The 18,466-nt window shown below is 50.7% G+C and overlaps 1 protein-coding gene across 9 annotated transcripts in view; it reads left to right on the forward strand.

Annotated features, from left to right (window-relative positions):
* The window catches only part of Arrb1 (arrestin beta 1), a 99,107-nt gene that overhangs the window by 61,365 nt on the left and 19,276 nt on the right, over positions 1 to 18,466 (forward strand). For 7 of the 9 annotated variants that reach the window (XM_050154509.1, XM_050154511.1, XM_050154510.1 and 4 more), the window contains exons 2-4: positions 13,372 to 13,402; positions 15,127 to 15,187; positions 18,035 to 18,079. In XM_050154509.1, coding sequence (XP_050010466.1) covers positions 13,372 to 13,402; positions 15,127 to 15,187; positions 18,035 to 18,079 — 137 coding nt within the window. Of the gene's footprint in view, positions 1 to 2,065; positions 2,267 to 10,474; positions 10,720 to 13,371; positions 13,403 to 15,126; positions 15,188 to 18,034; positions 18,080 to 18,466 lie in introns of those variants that run through there. The other 2 variants (XM_050154517.1, XM_050154515.1) reach the window with 2 other exon arrangements.

Genomic DNA, 18,466 nt, shown 5'->3' on the forward strand with positions numbered 1-18,466 from the left:
CTCATAGAAGAGTGAGTGGTCCCCAGCTTCCTTCATAGAGGATGGTGAGCAATACTTACAGCCAGGGGAGAAACAGAGGCTGGGTCTGGCAGGTTGGCCTTGCCTTCAACAGCCTCGGGGACTGTGGTGGCCTTCTCTCCTCTTTTGTGGATCCTGCTTCTCCTTCTATAAGATGAGAATAATGTTCTTTTTCATTGGAGTTGTCCAAGAGCCCAAAAATTATGTAAAGGGCTCAACGCCTGAACCATCGGTAGCCAGAACTCTAAAAATCGTTATGGGAGTTTTGTTTTCTAAATTCTAATAAAATTACTCGGTTTCAGAAGAATCTATGCTTGTAACCCCAGCGCTCAAGAGGCAGAGACAGGAGGACCTTGAGTTCAGGTACAGCCTGGGCTACATGTCAATAAATAAATGGGTAAATAAGGTGGGGATGTCGCTCAGTTGTTAGATTGCTTGCTGAGCTTGCACGGAGCTCTGGGTTTGGTCCTCAGCATCACGGAAACCGGATGTGATGACCAACACCTGTCAGCTCCGCCCTTGGCAGGTAGAGGCAGGCAGAGGAGGCATTCACTATCCTTGGCTACATAAGGAGTTTGAGGCCCGTCTGGGCTACATGAGACCCTAGACCAAAACCAAAAGTTTGAAAAGAAGGATAACTGTGACTTAAGATGCCTGAGAAGCATTGTGTGCTGCTTTTTTGGAGACCCTCTCACATCCCGAGCTGTACCCTCCTGTGTCTGGTTATGAAATGTGTGGTTTGGAACAGAAAGGGGATGGGTTGTGTCTTTTTAGGAGCATCCAATTCTTTTAATATCAGAAGCACTGTTATTAGGTTTTAGTTTTTTTGGGCTGGTGGTACTGATTCACATGCTAGGCAAGTGCTCCTGGAGCTGGCGGGAGTAGGGAGAAGACATGTTGGCTGCTTGGGTCAGAGGCAGGGGTGTCACCCAGGGAAGGCCAGTGTTGCCTTCAAAGAGGAAGCTAGAATGGACCCTCCTGTCCGTTCTTCCCAGTGCTGATGTCTCTGTAGCCAGGAACGGGTGTGGCATCAGTTGGAGATGGGGAGGTAGCATTATTGGCTACAGAGACCAGACATATAGCTGCATCAAGACCAGAGCTGGGTGCACAGTCCAATTGGTACCCCCTTTTCGGGGACATCTCCCCACAACTGCCACCATCCCTCCAGAAGCTGATAGTCCTGACTGACAGTTGATAGCCTTTGCCCAGACACTTGACTGGACTGCCTTAATAACATGAAAGTTTCAGTTTGGTTGAGGTGTGGGTTGGAGTTGGCATGGGACCCTGGGCAAGAATCCTTAAAATTCTTCTCTAGAAGAGTCCACCTCTATGCCTTTGTCTGAACTGGTTTGTTCTGGAATAGCTGTGGGGCTGTAGGTCTGATGGAGGAGGGGAGTTGCTGGTCTGATGGAGGAGGAGGAGGAGGAGGCTTGTCCTGTCTAGTGTGACAGGGAAACTCAGCTCCTGCTCCCTGGAAGCCCTCTTGTCCACGGATGGAACCACGACCTCTTTCCTTTAGGAGCTTCTAGTCTGATAGAGGAGTCATAGCCACGCCCCTCAGGGAAATGCTGCTTGGGGCCTGACCTCCACCCCCAGGAAGGACTTCTGTAGGACAGGCAGGTACATTTTGTCCTTGCATTCAACAGGTGGGCTCTGACTTTGGGATCCCTTACATTGTCCGATTCCTAGAGAGTCCCGCCCCTCCAGATAGCCAGTAAGGAATGAGCTGGACAGTCAGGTATAAGAGCAAAGACGGGGAGCTGTAGAAGGAAGGATTCCTGCAGCAATTCCTGGGGGAGGTACCTTTCTGGTGGAGTCAGGTGTTGCCTGTGAGTAACCTCGCAAAGGGTTAACACAGAGAGGCTCCCTGCCCTCCCAGGCCCCTCCTCAGTGCCCCTGCACCATCTCCATGCAGTCTGTATTGCTGAGGTAGAGGGGGGCTCAGAGAGACCCTCACCACTGGCTGTGCGCAGGCCAAGTTCTGCCAGCCCAGAGACATCCGCTCTCTATGGCCAGAGAAGCCCAGAGGAGGAGAGGAAACAGGACGCGTATCAGGAACGCCTTTTCCTTTTCTTTGTAACTGACCCTCATTTGGGGCTGGGGAGAGCTGTCTGCAGGGCTGGCTTGGCTGCTGCTGCCTACAGCCCCCAGTTCTGGGTCTCACTAAGGGGTCCCGCCTCTGCTCTGCTCCTTCCTGGTCTTGCGCGGTGGTATCCCTGAGTCTTGAGGCTTGCGTCTGCAAAATGGGGTAAGACGTCTTCTCATCTGCCTGGCCAGGAAACAGCTGTCTTCCTCTCCCTGTGGGTTTGTATCACTTATTCCTGGATCCCTGAGAGGTGCACGGAGCACATCCTCTGTCTGATGGCTCAGCTGGGCAGGGCAGGGCTGGGCTGGGCAGCGCACACAGGGAAAGAGCACTATGGGAGGAATTGTGCAGGGCTTGCCTGGACATTAGTAGCGGTGTCTGGCTGGAGAGAAAGACTTGGGATTAGCTGTGTCTGTGGCAGCCAGCGTGATCCAAGGGATGGAATGCTGCGGATTCTAGGAAGGGCAGAGGTAAATTCAGCACCAGAGTTATTCAGAACTAGGTGTGAAGCGGCACTGACCAATTGCCTGGCCAGAGCCTTCAGGGACGTGGAAAGGGGACATCTGAGCTTGATGCTTCCTGAGAGGAGGTTGAGATGTTTACATTAGGAGGCTGGCGTTGGAGGAGTGGGGATGGGTGGACCATGAAGGATGAGGAGAGGGTGGGGCATCAGGAAGACTACCTTTCCTTGGCTTTCTCATGGTTGCAGTTACTCCTTTGTGGGGTAGAAGACTACTTGTAGAAGTGTGTGTGTGTTTACGTGCCGTATGGGTAGTGTGTGTCAGGAAGGGTGTGTGGTAGCAGCCTATAATGTATGTGTGGTGTGGTTAGTGTGTCATGTGGTGTGCCTGTGTGGAAGTGTGAGAGTGTCTGCTGATTGCATGATTTCTCTGTGTGTGTGCATGTGTGTGTATGCACATGTGTGTGTGTGCGTGTGTGTGTATGCACATGACCATGATCTGGTCCTTACATGCTGCTGGTACCTGGTCCCCCCGCCCCACACACCTGTACTGGAGCTGCCCTAGAGGGACTTCTACCTCACTCTGGGCTACACCCAAGTGTTGCCCTAAGGACCACTGACTCATTGGAAGACAATGAAAGTGGTGATGGGTGATTTCAGCCCTTACCTTTTCTGTAGAGCAAATTCTCCCACTGTGGAGTTCGTGCTGCCAATGTGATTGCCCTTGGGTGTAGTGTTGAGAGGGCTGAACAGGAGGCACTACTCCATAGGACACAGTAGACCCCACGAACCTCAAGAAAAGAAGAGAAATCCAGTAAGAGGATATGGAAGTGAGGGGGCTGAGTATGGTTTCCTTGTTTCTAAGGTAATTTATTCAGTCCTAGTGTGGACGGAAACTTCTTGACCTATATGGGTTTGCGGTGAGAGCCTTTGCTGGGTATGGGTCTGCCCTGTACACAGGGCAGGCAGCTGGAAACAAAAAATAATCACGTGTTCCAAATGTCCCCTGTGCTAAAAACTCATGCTGGGTGTGACAGTAAGCTCAGAAATTACCAGAACTGTGGTGCTGGGCAGCTCTCAGACATCTGGAGAAGCCAGCTCCAGCTCACTGCAGGCACTATGACCAACCTCTTCCTCAGTACCAGAGCTGTCCTTTTTTTTTTTTTTTTTTTGGATCCCCGTCGGGGAATCGAACCCTGGTCTCCCGCGTGACGGGAGCTGTCCTTTAGACTGTAGACCTCTGTCCGCATGGAGACCCTGGCAGCAGGGGGCTCTCAGCTTCCTGACTGGCCACAGCATGGCTTCCACAGGAAGAGAGGACAGAGCCTCTGTGCTGGACCCCTGTGACATCTCTTGATCTGTGATGCTTCTGAATTTGTCTTTGCATTTAATATACTGACAGACTTGGGGACGAATGGGTGTCATCTGGGTTTCCCAGAGGCAAAGGCTGTAGGAACAGGAGTTCAAGGCCATCCTATAGTGAGTTTCAGACTAGCCCAGAGCTGGGTTTAGTGGTGCACACTTTTTTTTAAAATGTATTTATTTATTATATGTACACTTTCCAGGATACAGTGCCAGATCTCATTACAGATGGTTGTGAGCCATCATGTGGTTGCTGGGAATTGAATTCAGGACCTCTGGAAGAGCAGCCAGTGCTCTTAACCTCTGAGCCATCTCTCCAGCCCAGTGGTGCACACTTTTAACCCCAGCACTCGGGAGACAGATCTCTATGAGTTCAAGGCTAGTTTGGTCTATATAACGAGTTCTAAGACAACCAGAGTTACATAGTGAGACCCTCTCTCAAACCCCTGCAAGAAAAGAAAAAAGAAAAAGACTAGCCTGGGGTGTATGAGACCTTATCTCAAAAAATGGAGTAAGAATTTTTCACTGTGAAAACCAGGGGCCAGCGGTCTTGTGTGTGGCGCCCTGTTGGTACCAGCTCCTCTGAGCTGAGTGTCTGCTAGACACATCCTGATGTGTAGACCATCAATCCTAACTTACTACATGGCTAGGTCCCGTGTTGCTGGTCCTCAAACTCAGAGCTTGTCTGTTACTGGCTCAGTTATCCACTCATCCAGAGTATTTGTCAAGCACCGACTATGCGCAGAGGAAAACAAGCGTGGGAGGAGGAGCCAATTCCTGGCCTTCTTTCTCATCTGTGAGAGTTGATTTTGATGGCCAACTCTATGTAGGATCAGGAGGTTAAGTGACGTCATGCTGATCAGGTTTATTGAGACCCGTGCACTCTGAATGACATTACCCTGGACTGTATACAAAGCAGGGAGTGAGCTGAGCATGGGCATCCATTACCCTCGGCTTCCTGACTGTGGTTACTACGTGTGCAGCTGCCTCAGCCTCCTGCAGCCTCGACTTCCGATGCCTGTGAACTGAGACAGAATCGACTCTTCGTCCTTAAGGTGGTTTTGCCAGGGTGGTTTATCACAGCAACCAGAAAAGAAAGACAATGTCACTGGTGTCCCTGATGGCTGGTGTGGGTACTGAGGGGACCCTAGGGAAGAGAGAAAGGTTCTGATATGGCATGATGCACGGTGCTACTCCATCCCACCCTCCCACTGTGCCTGAGTGAGGAGAGTTTGATTTGTTTATGGAATGTCTGCCTTTGCATCCTATCTACATTGTAGGTGCCCTGAGGCGCACAGGGCACTTGGACCCGTTCCCTGAAGGGGGTCTGTTGTTTCCTTAGTCTGATAACACAGTATTGTCTTCAACAGTCTTCTCTCCTGCTGGGATGGTTACTTTCTCACCTGAGGGTGAGATGTGTGTGTGTGGCCAGGGTAAGATGATGGCATAGGAAGGATACTGCCAGCAATGCCCACTCCCATTAAGGAGTCTATAATAGATCAGGTCTCCCTGTTATTTCCAGGGGCAGGGCGGATCGTCCTCTGTACCCTCAACACAGGGGAGGGGCCCTTAGAGATGATGGGAGACTGGAGTCAGGTGCCTGAATTTTTGGACCCTTTCTTTGTCCCCTTTCCTTTCTGTCTCTCCCTAACTCTTGGGAAGGCGAGACGGGCTCAGGCTGTCTCTTGGTGCCATTATGTTCAGATGCCAGGCAGCTTGGTGAAATTTGCATTAGCTTTTGGTTTACCTTTCTCCAGTGGCATAGATCCCCAGAAGATGGGCTGTGATGTCCTTTGTTCAGGGGACAGTCTAGTCCGTGTACCCCATGATTGTCCTACCCCATTTCTTCAACAGTCCAGATCATGGTCAGATTATGTGAGTGAAGACTGGTAAATCTGACAGAATCCCATCCATGGCCCCCAGCCCTCAGGCCTACTAGACACCACTCTATACCCAGGGGCTGTGTCAGGCTCAAGGGCATCCTTGTGAAGTTTTGAGAAGTCTCTGACAGAAGCCAGGATGGCAGAAGTCCAGGGTGCCCGTTCTAGGCGGTTGGGACACAGTGGCAAGTCTGAGCCAGTCTTCTGGCTCCAGTGTAGGAGCTGTCCCCCCCCCCCCATACATACACAGGCTTTGGTTTCTCCACCAGGGCTGTGCTGTGACCTCTCAGGCCCCAACCGTGGGGGAGATCTGTGAGATGAGGTGACATTTCCTGTCTCCCCTCCCCGGCTGACCTGAGAAGCAGGTGGGCCAAGCACGTGAGGCATTCCATTCCCCCACAGCAGACAGCAGACAAGCCCAGCACAAACAACTCCTCCCAGGGAGAATATCGTAAGGCCCTCAGAGTCTCTGCTGCCGCTGCCACCTGCTCCTCACACCTCCCTGCGCCCTGACGGCTGTTCTCACACGCGGGAAAGTGGGTCAGAATGTAGGGCGGCTGCGTCTGAGAAGTAATGCCCCCTTGCATAGTCCCTACCCCACCTAACTGAGCCAATACTGCCATAGGGGCAGGAGCAGAGATGGGGCTGGAGGCAGGGACAGATGCAGGGGGAAGCTGTGAGTTCAAGGGTGTGTCTGTATCCATTCTTCCTCTCTGTCATTGCCTGTGGCTCTCCACTGCCTTCTAGATGTGCCCCAAGTGTCTCAGCCCAGCACTCAAGGCCCCTCATGGCTAACTACCTGCTGTGTTAAGACTCAGTTGTACATAGAGATGGCCCACGGCTCTCTTGGAACCACGGACCCCTCTCTAGCTCAGCCTGCCCTTCTGGGGTTTTCTGAGGCACTGGGGAAACTCTCCAGCTGTGCCCAGATACTCTGAATCTTTCAAACACCCAGGGACCTCAGCCACCTTCATCTTTGTGTCTGGAAACTGACCCCTGGCCTTCTTCTCCACTACACACACTGCTTTCAGGGTTTCTCTATGTTATGGCCTGGGTCAGTATTTCATCCCATTTTGTGACTGAATAATATTCCATTGTATCTGTCTGCCACATTTAAAAAATACATTTGCTTTCTCACCGATCTGGCATTTCTCCCTCTGTGGCTGTGTTGAAGGACGCTACTGTGGACATCCAGGGGTCTATACCTAGGAGTGGACCAGATGGGTCACATCTGAACTCAGTTTAGCTTTTTGGAGGAGTTGTTTGTTTTTCAAAGTGGCTGCATCGCTGTTGGCTGATTGGGGTGTGTGTGTGTGTGTGTGCTAGGAAACAAACTCAGGTCCTTTGCAAGAGTAGCAACTGATCCTAACCATGGAGCCATATCTCCAGTTCTCTTTTGCTTTCTTGATAGTAACTCCTTTAGCATAAACATTTGTTTTTTTTTTTTCATTTTTCCTACCTTTAGTTACTCGTAATTTTGGTGTCAGATTTAAAAAATTATCGCCTCGGGCTGGAGAGATGGCTCAGTGGTTAAGAGCATTGCCTGCTCTTCCAAAGGTCCTGAGTTCAATTCCCGGCAACCACATGGTGGCTCACAACCATCTGTAATGAGGTCTGGTGCCCTCTTCTGGCCTGTAGGCATACACGCAAACAGAATATTGTATACATAATAAATAAATATTTGAAAAAAATTATATAAAAAAAGAAATTATCGCCTCTGGGTGATAATTTGGTACACCTTTTAATCCCAGCACTCAGGAGGCAGAGTCAGGTGGATCTCTGAGTTCAAGGCCAACCTGGTCTATAAAGTGAGTTCCATAACAGCTCAGACTACTGATGAAAAAACAAAGCAAAGTTATTGCCAAATTCAAGGACGTAAAGATTTACATAGTTGATAGTTTCTTTAATAGTTTCATGACAGTAGTTTTTACATTTGGGTTTTGGTCCATTTTGAGCCAGTTTTGTGTGAGGTGTGAGGCAGGGGACTCATCTCATTTCTTTGCATGTAGACCTCTAGTCCTTCAGGTGTTTGCTGGAAAGACTATTTTAGCAGGTGTGGTGGTTCACACCTACAAGGTTGAGGTACGAGAACCTGGAGTTTGAGATCAGTCAGAGATACATAGAGAGAAAGAAAGGAAGGACAGAAGGAAGGAGGGAAGACAGACAGTCAGAAAGAAAGAAAAGGAAAGAAAGAGAGAAAGAAAGAAAGGCTGTTCTTTCTCCTCATCACCTTGCTTTAGCTCTCTTGCCAAAAATCATAAAAATGCCATAATTTGAATATAAATAAATATAAATTGCCATAAATATATGGGTTTATTTCTGTACTGTTAATTATCTTTTATTGGTCTGTATGTCTTCAATACCATACAACCTTAATCACTCCATCGCTAAAATAACTTATTGTTTTTAATTATGTGTTTTTCTGCGTACGTGTGTGCAGGTGCTTGATGAGGCCAGAGGAGTCAGGCAGGCCTGGGATTGGAGTTACAGGTGGCTGGGAGCCACATGATGTGGGTGCTGGGGTTCAGCTCAGGTCCTCTGGAAGAGCAGTATGTGCTCTGAGCCACGGAGCCAGCCCTTTAGCCCCCTTAATCACTGTAGCTTTGCAGCCAGTTTTGAAGTCAGGAGTCTAAGGCTTCCGGATTTGTCCTATTCTTTTCAAGATTGTTTTGGCAATCCTGTTCCCTTGAATTCCCCTGTGAATTTTAGGATCCCTTTATCATAGGCATTCCCTGTCTTAGGTTCTAGCTGGTCTGCCGCAGTAGCAAATGCCTCAGGATTTTAAATTTTATTTTGTTTTCGTTTTTTCTTTCTTTCTTTGTTTCTTTCTTTCCTTTCTTTCTTTCTTTCTTTCTTTCTTTCTTTCTTTCTTTCTTTCTTTCTTTCTTTTTTTTGAGGCAGGATTTCTCAGTGTAGCTTTGGAGTCTGTCCAGGAGCTCGCACTGTAGACCAGGCTGGCCTCCAAGTCACAGAGATCCATCTGCTTCTGCCTTCGAGTGATGGGATTAAGGGTGTGGGCCACCACCGCCCAGCTCAGGATTTCAAATTTTAGAATCACGTATCTGACAAGACCCAAGCTCCCTGTCTGTCTTAGCATGTAGCAGAAAATCCAGAACGTTGCTAAATTTGGCAGTAGAAGAAAAGATAGCGTGGCAGACAAAGCAATGCTTTACCCCGAGATGTCCGGATCCTACCTATTCCTTGGAGCCTCTGAATACTGTGCTGTGTGGCCATGGGTGATGATGGTTACAGATGGGCTTCAGGATGCTGATCGGATGACCTTAAAATAGAGAGATCTCTCTGGATTACCCATGGGCCCCGTGTCATCTCAAAGGAAAGTGAGGGCAGATCTGAGCGATACAGTATAGTGAGTTCGCTGGCTTTGAAGGTGGAGGGTGGAGGAAGCGTCTAGAAGCCAGAGAAAGTGGGAGGCAGATCTGCCCCTAGAACCTCCAGAAGGAACCAAGGAGCGCTGGCTGCTGACATCTCGATTTTAACCCAGGGAGGCCCACTTTGAACTTCTGGAGCACAGAACTGTAGATAAATAGTTATTTGAAGCTGAATTTGTAATAGCAGCCACAGAAAAATGAGTATGAAGGATTTGGGGGCCCATGGGCAGCCCCTTCTGTGCATTTGGCTGGAAGTGGCATTTGTACTCCCACAGGGTAAAGGGAGATGCTTGGCATCCCACACATCCAGCCTCAGCGAACCAGAATCCTGGTGCCATGGGAGGGTCTATTACATCTTTGTTGCCTGCGGCACTTGTTTCTATATTCTAGTCCATTCCATTTCATTAAAAAACAAAAACCGAAGATGGGTGTAGTGGCGCTCAGGAGACGGATGCAGGAGGGTCTCTGAGTTTGAGGCTAGCCTGGTCTACATAGTAAGTTTCAGGACAGCTAGAGCTACGTTATGAGACCCTGTCTTGAACACAAACAATCAACCCCAAAATATAGTCAGGCATCAGAGCGCACGCCTCTAAACCCAGCACACGGGAGGCAGAGGCAGTAGGATCACCGTGAGTCCGAAGACCTGCCAGTCTGTATTGTTAGTTCCAGGCCAACCGGGACTACATAGTAAGACCCTGGCTCAAAAAAAGATCTCCCTGTGTGTTTAGTGTATGTGCTTGTGCACACGTGTGAATGTGGAGACCAGACGTCAGCCACAGGTGTCTCCTATCAGTCTTAGTTTTTGAAACAGGGTCTCTCGCTAAACATGGCGCTTTCTCTGAACCCAGAGCTCTTTATGTAGGCCAGATCGTGTGGCCGGAGACCCCCCACCACCTCAGGATCTGCCTATCTTTGCCTCCCCAGTGCTGGGGTTACAGGTGCACACTGCCATAATCAGCTTTTATGTTGGCACTGGGGATCCGAACTCAGGTCTCATGCTTGTGAGGCAGGAAATTTTATCACAGAGCCACCCCTTTGTCCCCTAATATTTTAAATATACTTCCTAACCAACACATGAGTTGCAACCTTTGGTTTGGACAATGCTAACCTCCAGCGCCTCTTCTGCTCCGGCGCAGTGGACCACAGGATATATCCTGGGCACAGGTGATTGGGCCGGGGGTGGGATACCTAACCAAAGCTGACCAATCAGATTCCTCTCCTGGGAATTTGGAATTGGGCCATTCAGTCAGTTAGCAGCGGGAAGCGGAGTGAGAGGCAGGGTGGAAACAGGGTTGGAGTGTGAGTCACTTGCGAGCCCAAAGGATGGAGGAACAGAAAAATCCCTGAGTAAGCGGAGCGCGCTGGTCCACAGAGACAATGGAGCAGCCGCACAGACAGCCTCGCAGCCAGGAGGACCTGCAGCCCCAGAAGGAGCGGTGGAGACAGGGAGATACAGCTTGAGGCTCCGATGGCGTCCCCATTCCCGGCCCCGGCCCCAGCGCATCCTGCCTGCTCATCTTTCCCGTGAGATTTTGGACCTCCTCTTCTTTCTCTTGAGCTATCCAGAACCTTTACCAGGAAGGACACTGCTGGCCTTTCTCTTTGGGGAGCCCAGCTGTGACGGAGGCTCAGGTTGTGGAGTACAGGCAGGGCTGGGGGTAGGACCAGGTGGAGCTGCTTAGACCTTCAAGGCTGGCTGGGATCATGGGTTTATGTTCAATTAGTGCCCGCCATAGGCAGAGAGGTCTGTGTGGTGTTGCCCATGTGGGGCTGTGGGAACTGAAAATACCCCATGGAGCCTCCCCCACCCCATAGTTAGGGGTAAGAAGTGGGTGGAGTTTTGAGCGGCGGTGCTTGGGTGCTTGTGACTACGCCGGGGACTGGCTGAGCCTCGTGGGTGACTGCTTCCAGCCTCAATTTCTGCATCTTTGAAATGGGGTTGTTCGTGATCAGCTTTGTCCTGGGAAAAGTACTTAGAGGCATGAGTGGAGAATAACAAACACCGGCGGAGAGTGAGGCAGCTGGTCTTGTTTGAGGAAGCCGCAAGAGTCCTGGCTTCCTGAAGGAGGTGGCCCCGGGTGCTGACTAAGGTGGTGACAGGACATTCCCCACTGATGGCTGTGCTTCCTGCCCCTCATCACCCCCACGCTGCCCCTCACCCCAGTCACCTTTCGTTTATTCCTCTCCCCCCTCCCCTCTGGTCTGTTCTTCCTGCCTTTTTGGAACATGGATTTAGGAAACAGTGGGTTGGATTGAGGCACCAACCAGTCCCTGGAGGCTCAGTCCAAAACGGGTCTGGGTCCTGAGCTAGTCCCTTGTTTGCTGTGCTCCTGGGTAAGTTAATGTATCCCTTGAAGCCTCCAGTTGATTTTCCATGGAGCGGGAGTTAGCATATCTATTTTACTATGAGAAATGATTAGCTGCTCTGTAGCCTCCCCTTCCCCTTTCCCTCTCCTCAGCTGCTGAATGTTGTTCCTCCTGGCCTTTTCCTTTCCAGCAGCCACTGGAGTGGCTTTCCCTCACTTGCTTGTTTATGCTGTCGGGGTGTGAGATCTTTCTTTTCCCTCAGAGTCCTGGCTACCAAGGGCTGTAGGCGAGTGAGGAAGCACAGGGTTTTCACCTGTTCTGTTTCCTGGAGACACATGGAGCTTCTAGCCCCTAGCTTGGAGTTGCTGGTCCGGATGGAGTGGTCTGCATTATTCCCCCTTACTTTAACAATGATCACACCCAGGCCAATTGTGGCGTCTTCACACTTCCAACACTGATAAATATTAATGAAGAGAAGAGGCTCCTAGGGCCCCTAGGGGAGCGCTTGGGGAGATGTTGGGCCAAGTTCTCCTTTGTAAGCAATACTCAGACCTGTCAATATTCCCTGGGCCCCAGAAGGGAGGGTGAGGCAGGGCCAAGGCTGTGGAGACTCCACAGAATCACAAACCTGGATGCCTGCAGATCAGCTTCTGGGAAGGACTGGGGTACACCCTGCTGAACCTGGGGGAGCTATTTCACTTTTCTGGGTCTGTCTGATCTCTCTCTGCTTCCAGCTTTCTTTCCGTGGTTCTCTTTTCCTCCCACCTCTTTATCTTTTATTTTCATACCTGAATCTCTCCTCTCTTCACACCTCCTTCCCTTTTTTCAATACCCTTCACCCCCAACTCCCTAGCTCTCACTTTTTTTTTTCTGCCTCGCCTCCATCATGGCTGATAAATTGTGGGCTCCATGACAGTATGTGGGTGAGGGAGACTCAGCCTCCCAGACACAGCTCTGGCAGGGGGAAAGGGTTGCCATGGAAGGCAAGCGGCACCCTTCAAGATCTAGGGACTACATTACCCCCCCTGACCTCACACCCGGTGCTCTGATGTGTGAGTATATGCATCCCCTCCCCCAACCCCCGCATTCCTGTGCCTCTGTCCTGCAGTGAAGCAACGCAGTTCTTTTATTTATCTGTTCAACAAGTATTTATTGAGCTCTTGCCACCTGCTATCATTTAACACATTCGTTGAACAATAGTGAGGTGTGTCCCTGTGTGCTTGGGATGCACCTGTAGCTAGGAGAGAGTGTCCACTGTTGCGGAGTGGGCGTGCTAGCGGACAGCTAGGGCAGGAATAAAGTGTATGGTCGGTCAAGGGGTCACTGGCAAGAAAGGAAGAATGGATCAAGAGAAGGACCGGGGGACTGGATGTCAGGGGTTGATGGCAGGGGTGTTGGGAAAGTGGATATTTGGGAAGAGTGTCCAGGATAAGAGAACAGGGTAAGGGAAACTTCCGAGCAAAGACCTTGTGCAGGCATCACCTGGTGGACAAGGAACAAGGAACAAGGAACAGGGGCTGGAGAGCAGTGAGGCTGGAGGCTAAGGAAGAGTAGCAGGAGGTGAGACAGGGAGGGGAAGAGGCGAGGCCAGATCACTGGGACCTTGCAGGAACGTGAAGGTTTTCCTGTGTGCAGCTTGGGTAGAGTTGTGTCTTCCTCAGCTCGCTCTGAGGATTGAAGGCGGGCTGCAGGCCGCTGGCACTCACCCTAGGAGAGGCAGAAGGAAGGACACTGTCCCCCACTGAAGCTTTGCGGTGCCTGTGGGACACTCAAGGCCTCTTTATCTATGACCCTGCCTTAGGGTCGCCTGCAAGAGATTGGCTGGGCAGAGTCCATTAACCCTGGCTTCGCCTTTCTTTCTCTCCACAGAGTGTTCAAGAAGGCAAGCCCCAATGGCAAGGTGAGTCTGTGGTGTGTGCCGGCTCCTCACTGTCCCACACTCAGGGAGTCTCTCTGTGGACCAGGAAAGGAAGCAGTGTCTCTAGGGAGAGACAGGCTCCACTTGCTGTCTAGGGCTGACCCAGCTCTGTCCTCAGGAGCCCTCAGTTCAAATGGGGGTGTGTGTGTGTGGCGCTCCCTAGAATCTTTCTGTGTGGGCTTCAGGGAGCCCCCAGATGGGGAGAGATGGACAGGCCTCTCCTGAAGAGACATCAGCGTGAGTATGAGAGACTGAGATAGCTGGCCATAGTGACGCCATCGAGTCCCCTGGTGTGAGAGGTCACCGTGTCTCTAGGGCCTCCCAGGGCCCGGGCTTCTCACTTGCTTGCTTGCAGAGGCTGCAGGATGTATCCTGTTTTGCTCCCTGCTCAGCAGACAGGCAGTACTGACATCTATGCCAGGTCTGGGCTGGGTCTGCTGGGGGTCAGCAGAGTGCTGAGATGAAAGAGGTGCGGTGCTCACAGTGCAGGAATCGGCCATCTCACACAGAAAACAAGTAGGATGCTGGGATGCCCAGAGACCGGAAGACCTTGCCTGGGGTGTGTTGTCAGCCATGGCTTCCTCTGGAGGTGACATGATTCTAGGCAAAGCTAGGGGAGAAGGGGGAACTCTAGGGTGGAGCATAAAGTCCAAGGAAGAGTGGGACATCCCAGGCCAGTGAGTCTCCAAGTGAACAGAAGGAACAGAGCTGAGGATGACGCAGGGCACATGACAGGTGTCCTGTAGCCAGGCTTAGCGGCTCACGCACCTGGGTTACCTTGTGCACATCTGTATCTCCATTTGAAGTTCCTAGCAGACATCAATAATCATCTTTTAACCTTTCCTGCTGAGCCAGGCTGCGTCCTATCTCAGATTCCTTGGCAATCCAGGGCCCCAGGCATCCCAGACCAGTCAACTAGATTTGGTACCAAGAATGAACTCCATCTGTCATCCTTACCCTCCAGGCACAGGGAACTGGTTAAAGGGCTTTCAGAAAGGCCCAGCTGTCTGAAACAGCTGCTTGCTCAGATTTGTATTTTAGGTGTGGCTAAGGAGATGCTAACAGCTGGAGGCTGTCAAGTGTCAAAGGGACTGATGTGGTCTCCCTTGAGGAACCTTTGGGATAGAACGGTCAGGACTGCGGGAAGGTTGAGGAGTCAGGGGCATCTAGGATGGTGCTCCCAGTTCAGTGTTGAGTCTGAGATCTGTCTGGCTTGGACTCTTCCTTGCTGACTGGGGGTTGGGCAGGGAGCTCGCTCCCTGATTCCTCGGTGCCCCAGAAGAAGAGATGCCCTCGTGTAAGTAGATCCCTGCCTAGTTCAGGGTAGGTAGAGATGAAGAAGTCCAGAGCCAGCGTCAGTATCAGCACTGAGCGCATGGCTTGCCTGCCTGCCCCCAACCGTACCCAAGATGCCCTGCTTTTTTGTTTTGATCTGCTTTTCCTCCAACCCTCAGTGGGGTTTCACTTAAAGACCTCCCTAGGCCTCCGTATGCTTGTCAATAAAATGAGAAGAATAGCAAACCTTTCATAGGGGTTTGGGAGACAGAGGTGTTTAAATATATTTCCAAGATCTACTATCGTTAATATTTGGTTTGGGGCAAGGGACCACATCTTGCTGTGCTTCCAGTAAGGCTTAGGAATGTATTAGGTGTCATTGTGTCATGCTGGTCCACAGCCACTAACATTCTTGTGCCTCTCCTCCCCAGCTCACTGTCTACCTGGGGAAGCGGGACTTTGTGGACCACATTGACCTCGTGGACCCTGTGGGTGAGTGCCGGGCAGAGGGCTGGGGAAGAACCCCACTTCCAGAAGGGTCTGGTACCCAGAATGCATGGGCATGGCTTCCTGCTCTAGGAAGCAAGCTTCTGGGGAGCTCCTCCCTATTTAAGAGAGAGTCGTCTTTGATGGCTCCAAGGCTGGACAGGGGCTCTGATGGACAGCAGCAACCGCAGCTTATATAAGGCTTGTTGTGCAGCAGTGATATCTCCTGCTTTCCAGACAGAGTGAGGTACAGAGGGGCTCAGCGACTCATTCTGGGTCACAGAGCTAGTGAGGCGAGGGTTTGAATTCCAGCCCCTGGCTCTGCTCTCTCCTGGGGAAAATCTTCTTAGGACTTTGGAAACAGGGGCTGTCCTCACCTATATGGGGCTCTGCCGGAGAGGCTGAAGCACAGCTGAGATCTGCTCCCAAGGTCTTGGCTGAGTTTGGGTTTCTTACCCTTGAAACTGTTGCCCTCTTGGTTTGTATTACTCTTTGTTGGTGGCATCTGCCTGATTGGTACACTGCAGGGTATTTGCCTTCATCCCTGCCTGTTAGGTACCAAATCTACCCTTACCATCACCACTACAGTTAGGACAATGCTAAATGACCCTGTGAAAGTGAATTGCCCAAGCTCAGAACAGCTGCTTCTATAGAAAAACATTGGCCTCAGGCCTCTCTTCATATTGTATGAAGGAGGTCCAGAATCACCCTGGTTTACAAATGGAAGCACTGAGGCCACAGAGGTTCTCCTCCTCCTCCTCCTCCTCTTCTTCTTCTCCTCATTATCATCATCATTATCATCATTTTAAAGATGGCCACGAACGAGTCAGAGTGATAGAAACCGAGGCCAGGGTCAGGTGAAGTGAAGAAACTGGGGTGTGTGACTTGGGAAGGTGTCCCAGAGAAGTCACTATATTCTTATGCACTGTCCTGAGCTAAGAGGGACTCTGTGGTTCCCAAGTCAGAAGAACAGAGCATAGCCACAGGTTTCAGCTCATCGGAGAAGACCCTTGTGACTGTAAGCAAGGGTCTTGGGGGCCTGAGCCCCTGGGGTGTTGACAGGGCTGTAAGCTGCAGATTCTGGCTTCCTTCCAGGCCCCTTCCTTTATGATCTAAGACAGGACACCCACCTTGCCTCTCCAGGACAGTGTGTAGGTCTTCTGATGATCCTTCCCTAGGATGTTAGTTGAGTCCCATGATTACAATCATAGACATGGCACAGAGGTGATGCCCATCACGGATGGAAGAGTATACATGGCAGGGTGTGACCCTGAAGATGGATTGGGGATGTCCCTGTTTAGATGTCTTGATAACCTTGGACCAAGATACTCAAACTGTTTCTTCAACTACTCTGAGTGGTCAGTTATAGGGATATCATGGAAGAGGATAGTGTGGTAATGTGTTAAAGCCTGTGTGTGCATGTGTTTATATGTATGTGTGTGTGTGTTTGTGTATGTGTGTTTGTGTGTATATGTGTGTGTATGTATATGTCTGTGTATGTGTGTGTGTGTATCTGGGGATGCCAGACAGTGATGCTCTTTGGGACAGTGCTCCTAGCTTCCTGGGATGCTCAGCTAAGAAACGTCCTCTGTGTCCTGGCAGATGCTCTGCTCCCAAGGACAGACCTTGTGAGCGGTGTCAAGGTACTTCCCATCCTCTCCACTGTGGGAGTCACTTTTATCATGGTGACAGGATGTTCACTTATTTGGGTGATGGCTTTAGAGGTTTCAGACCACGGTCACTCAATGCTGTGGAACTGGAGTGAGGCAGAATGTCATGGCAGGGGTTCTGTGGAGGAATGAAGCTGCTTTCCTCACAATGAGCAGGAAGCGGAGAAGGAAGAAGGAACCGAGAGCCAAGTACACCCTTCACAGCACATTGATTGACATGCTTCCTCTAACCAGGCCCCGTCTCCTAAAGGTTCCACTGAGCTATGAATTCACCTATGGGTTAAATCCCCATGATCCGGTCACTTCACAAAGGCAGGACACTGTTGCTTTAGAGACCAGCCTTCAAGTCACCAGCCTTTGGAGGACACTTAAGAGCCAAACCATGAAAGTCATGCTCACTCATGCCAGGAGCTGTCCAAATACTTCCATATGTGGCAGAATCTACCCATGAGCACAGTGACACAGACTACCCATCTGTCCTCACAAGAGCTTTGAAAGCTGCTGATCAGGGCCCCAGATTCACAGACAACCCCCCCTCCGCCCCAATATCCAGGAAGCTCTGAAAACCTCACAGTTCCTAAGCCTGATGCAGACTGTTTATTACTAAGCTGACCTAACATGACTCAAGGCCATTTACCAGAGTTAGGCTCTTGGCGAGATTAGTCATTTAATGATGGCAATTCTGAGAACTGTCCTTATGTGGTTTTGTCACTGTGTGGAGGACAGAGTGTGCTTATACAAACCAAAATCACCATGATGTCCCTAGGCAGCAGACACCTCATACACGCTGTCCTTTGAAACATTTTTTTTGTTTTGTTTTGTTTTTTTTGTTTTTCGAGACAGGGTTTCTCTGTGGCTTTGGAGCCTGTCCTGGAACTAGCTCTGTAGACCAGGCTGGTCTCAAACTCACAGAGATCTGCCTGCCTCTGGCTCCCGAGTGCTGGGATTAAAGGAGTGCGCCACCATCGCCCTGCTTGAAACATTGTTCTACAGTGCATGACCACAGCTGTGTTTTCCCGTAGGGATATCAGTGGCTCTGATCGTGGGTGTGCACCCTGCAGAGGGTGGCACCCCAGTAGTCTATGTGCCCTATTTTATTACCTTTGGGGTTTGGTGTGAGTGGATGTTTGGGGCTCGGGTTGAGAAGGTCAAGTTGGGGGACTCTGTTCATTGTCTCCCCCAGATGGTGTGGTCCTGGTGGATCCTGAATATCTCAAGGAAAGGCGAGGTAAGCTGTGTTCCTCTTCCTCACAGCATGCTGGGGGGCATCCTCTGCTCTCTGGTGACCTCATGGCTTCTCCCTGTCCATCCGATTGATTCCGTGCTTACATGAACCAGTGCATACTGTAGTAAGAACTCTGGTCTCTGGCACAGAGCAGCCCTGCCTCGTGCCCACCATGGGAGAACTTATGCCCCTAGCCGTGTCCATCAATGAAGCAGCAAGGCTTGGCACAGGGGGGAGGGCAGAAGAGCAGGAGAGAGACTCTCGTTTTATAGAAGATAAAGGTAAAAAGTTCTGAGTATAAGGTTAGGGTGGTTAGGGTTGGGCTCTGCTGAGAGCCCAGGCCTTTTAGACATAGTCTTCTGTTGCGCCCCTTCCAGGGGTATGTCTCCC

This window comes from Alexandromys fortis, unplaced genomic scaffold (genome assembly GCF_014885135.2).
Source record: "Alexandromys fortis isolate MF-2015 unplaced genomic scaffold, M_Fortis_MF-2015_v1.1 scaffold_77, whole genome shotgun sequence".
NCBI lineage: Eukaryota > Metazoa > Chordata > Mammalia > Rodentia > Cricetidae > Alexandromys > Alexandromys fortis.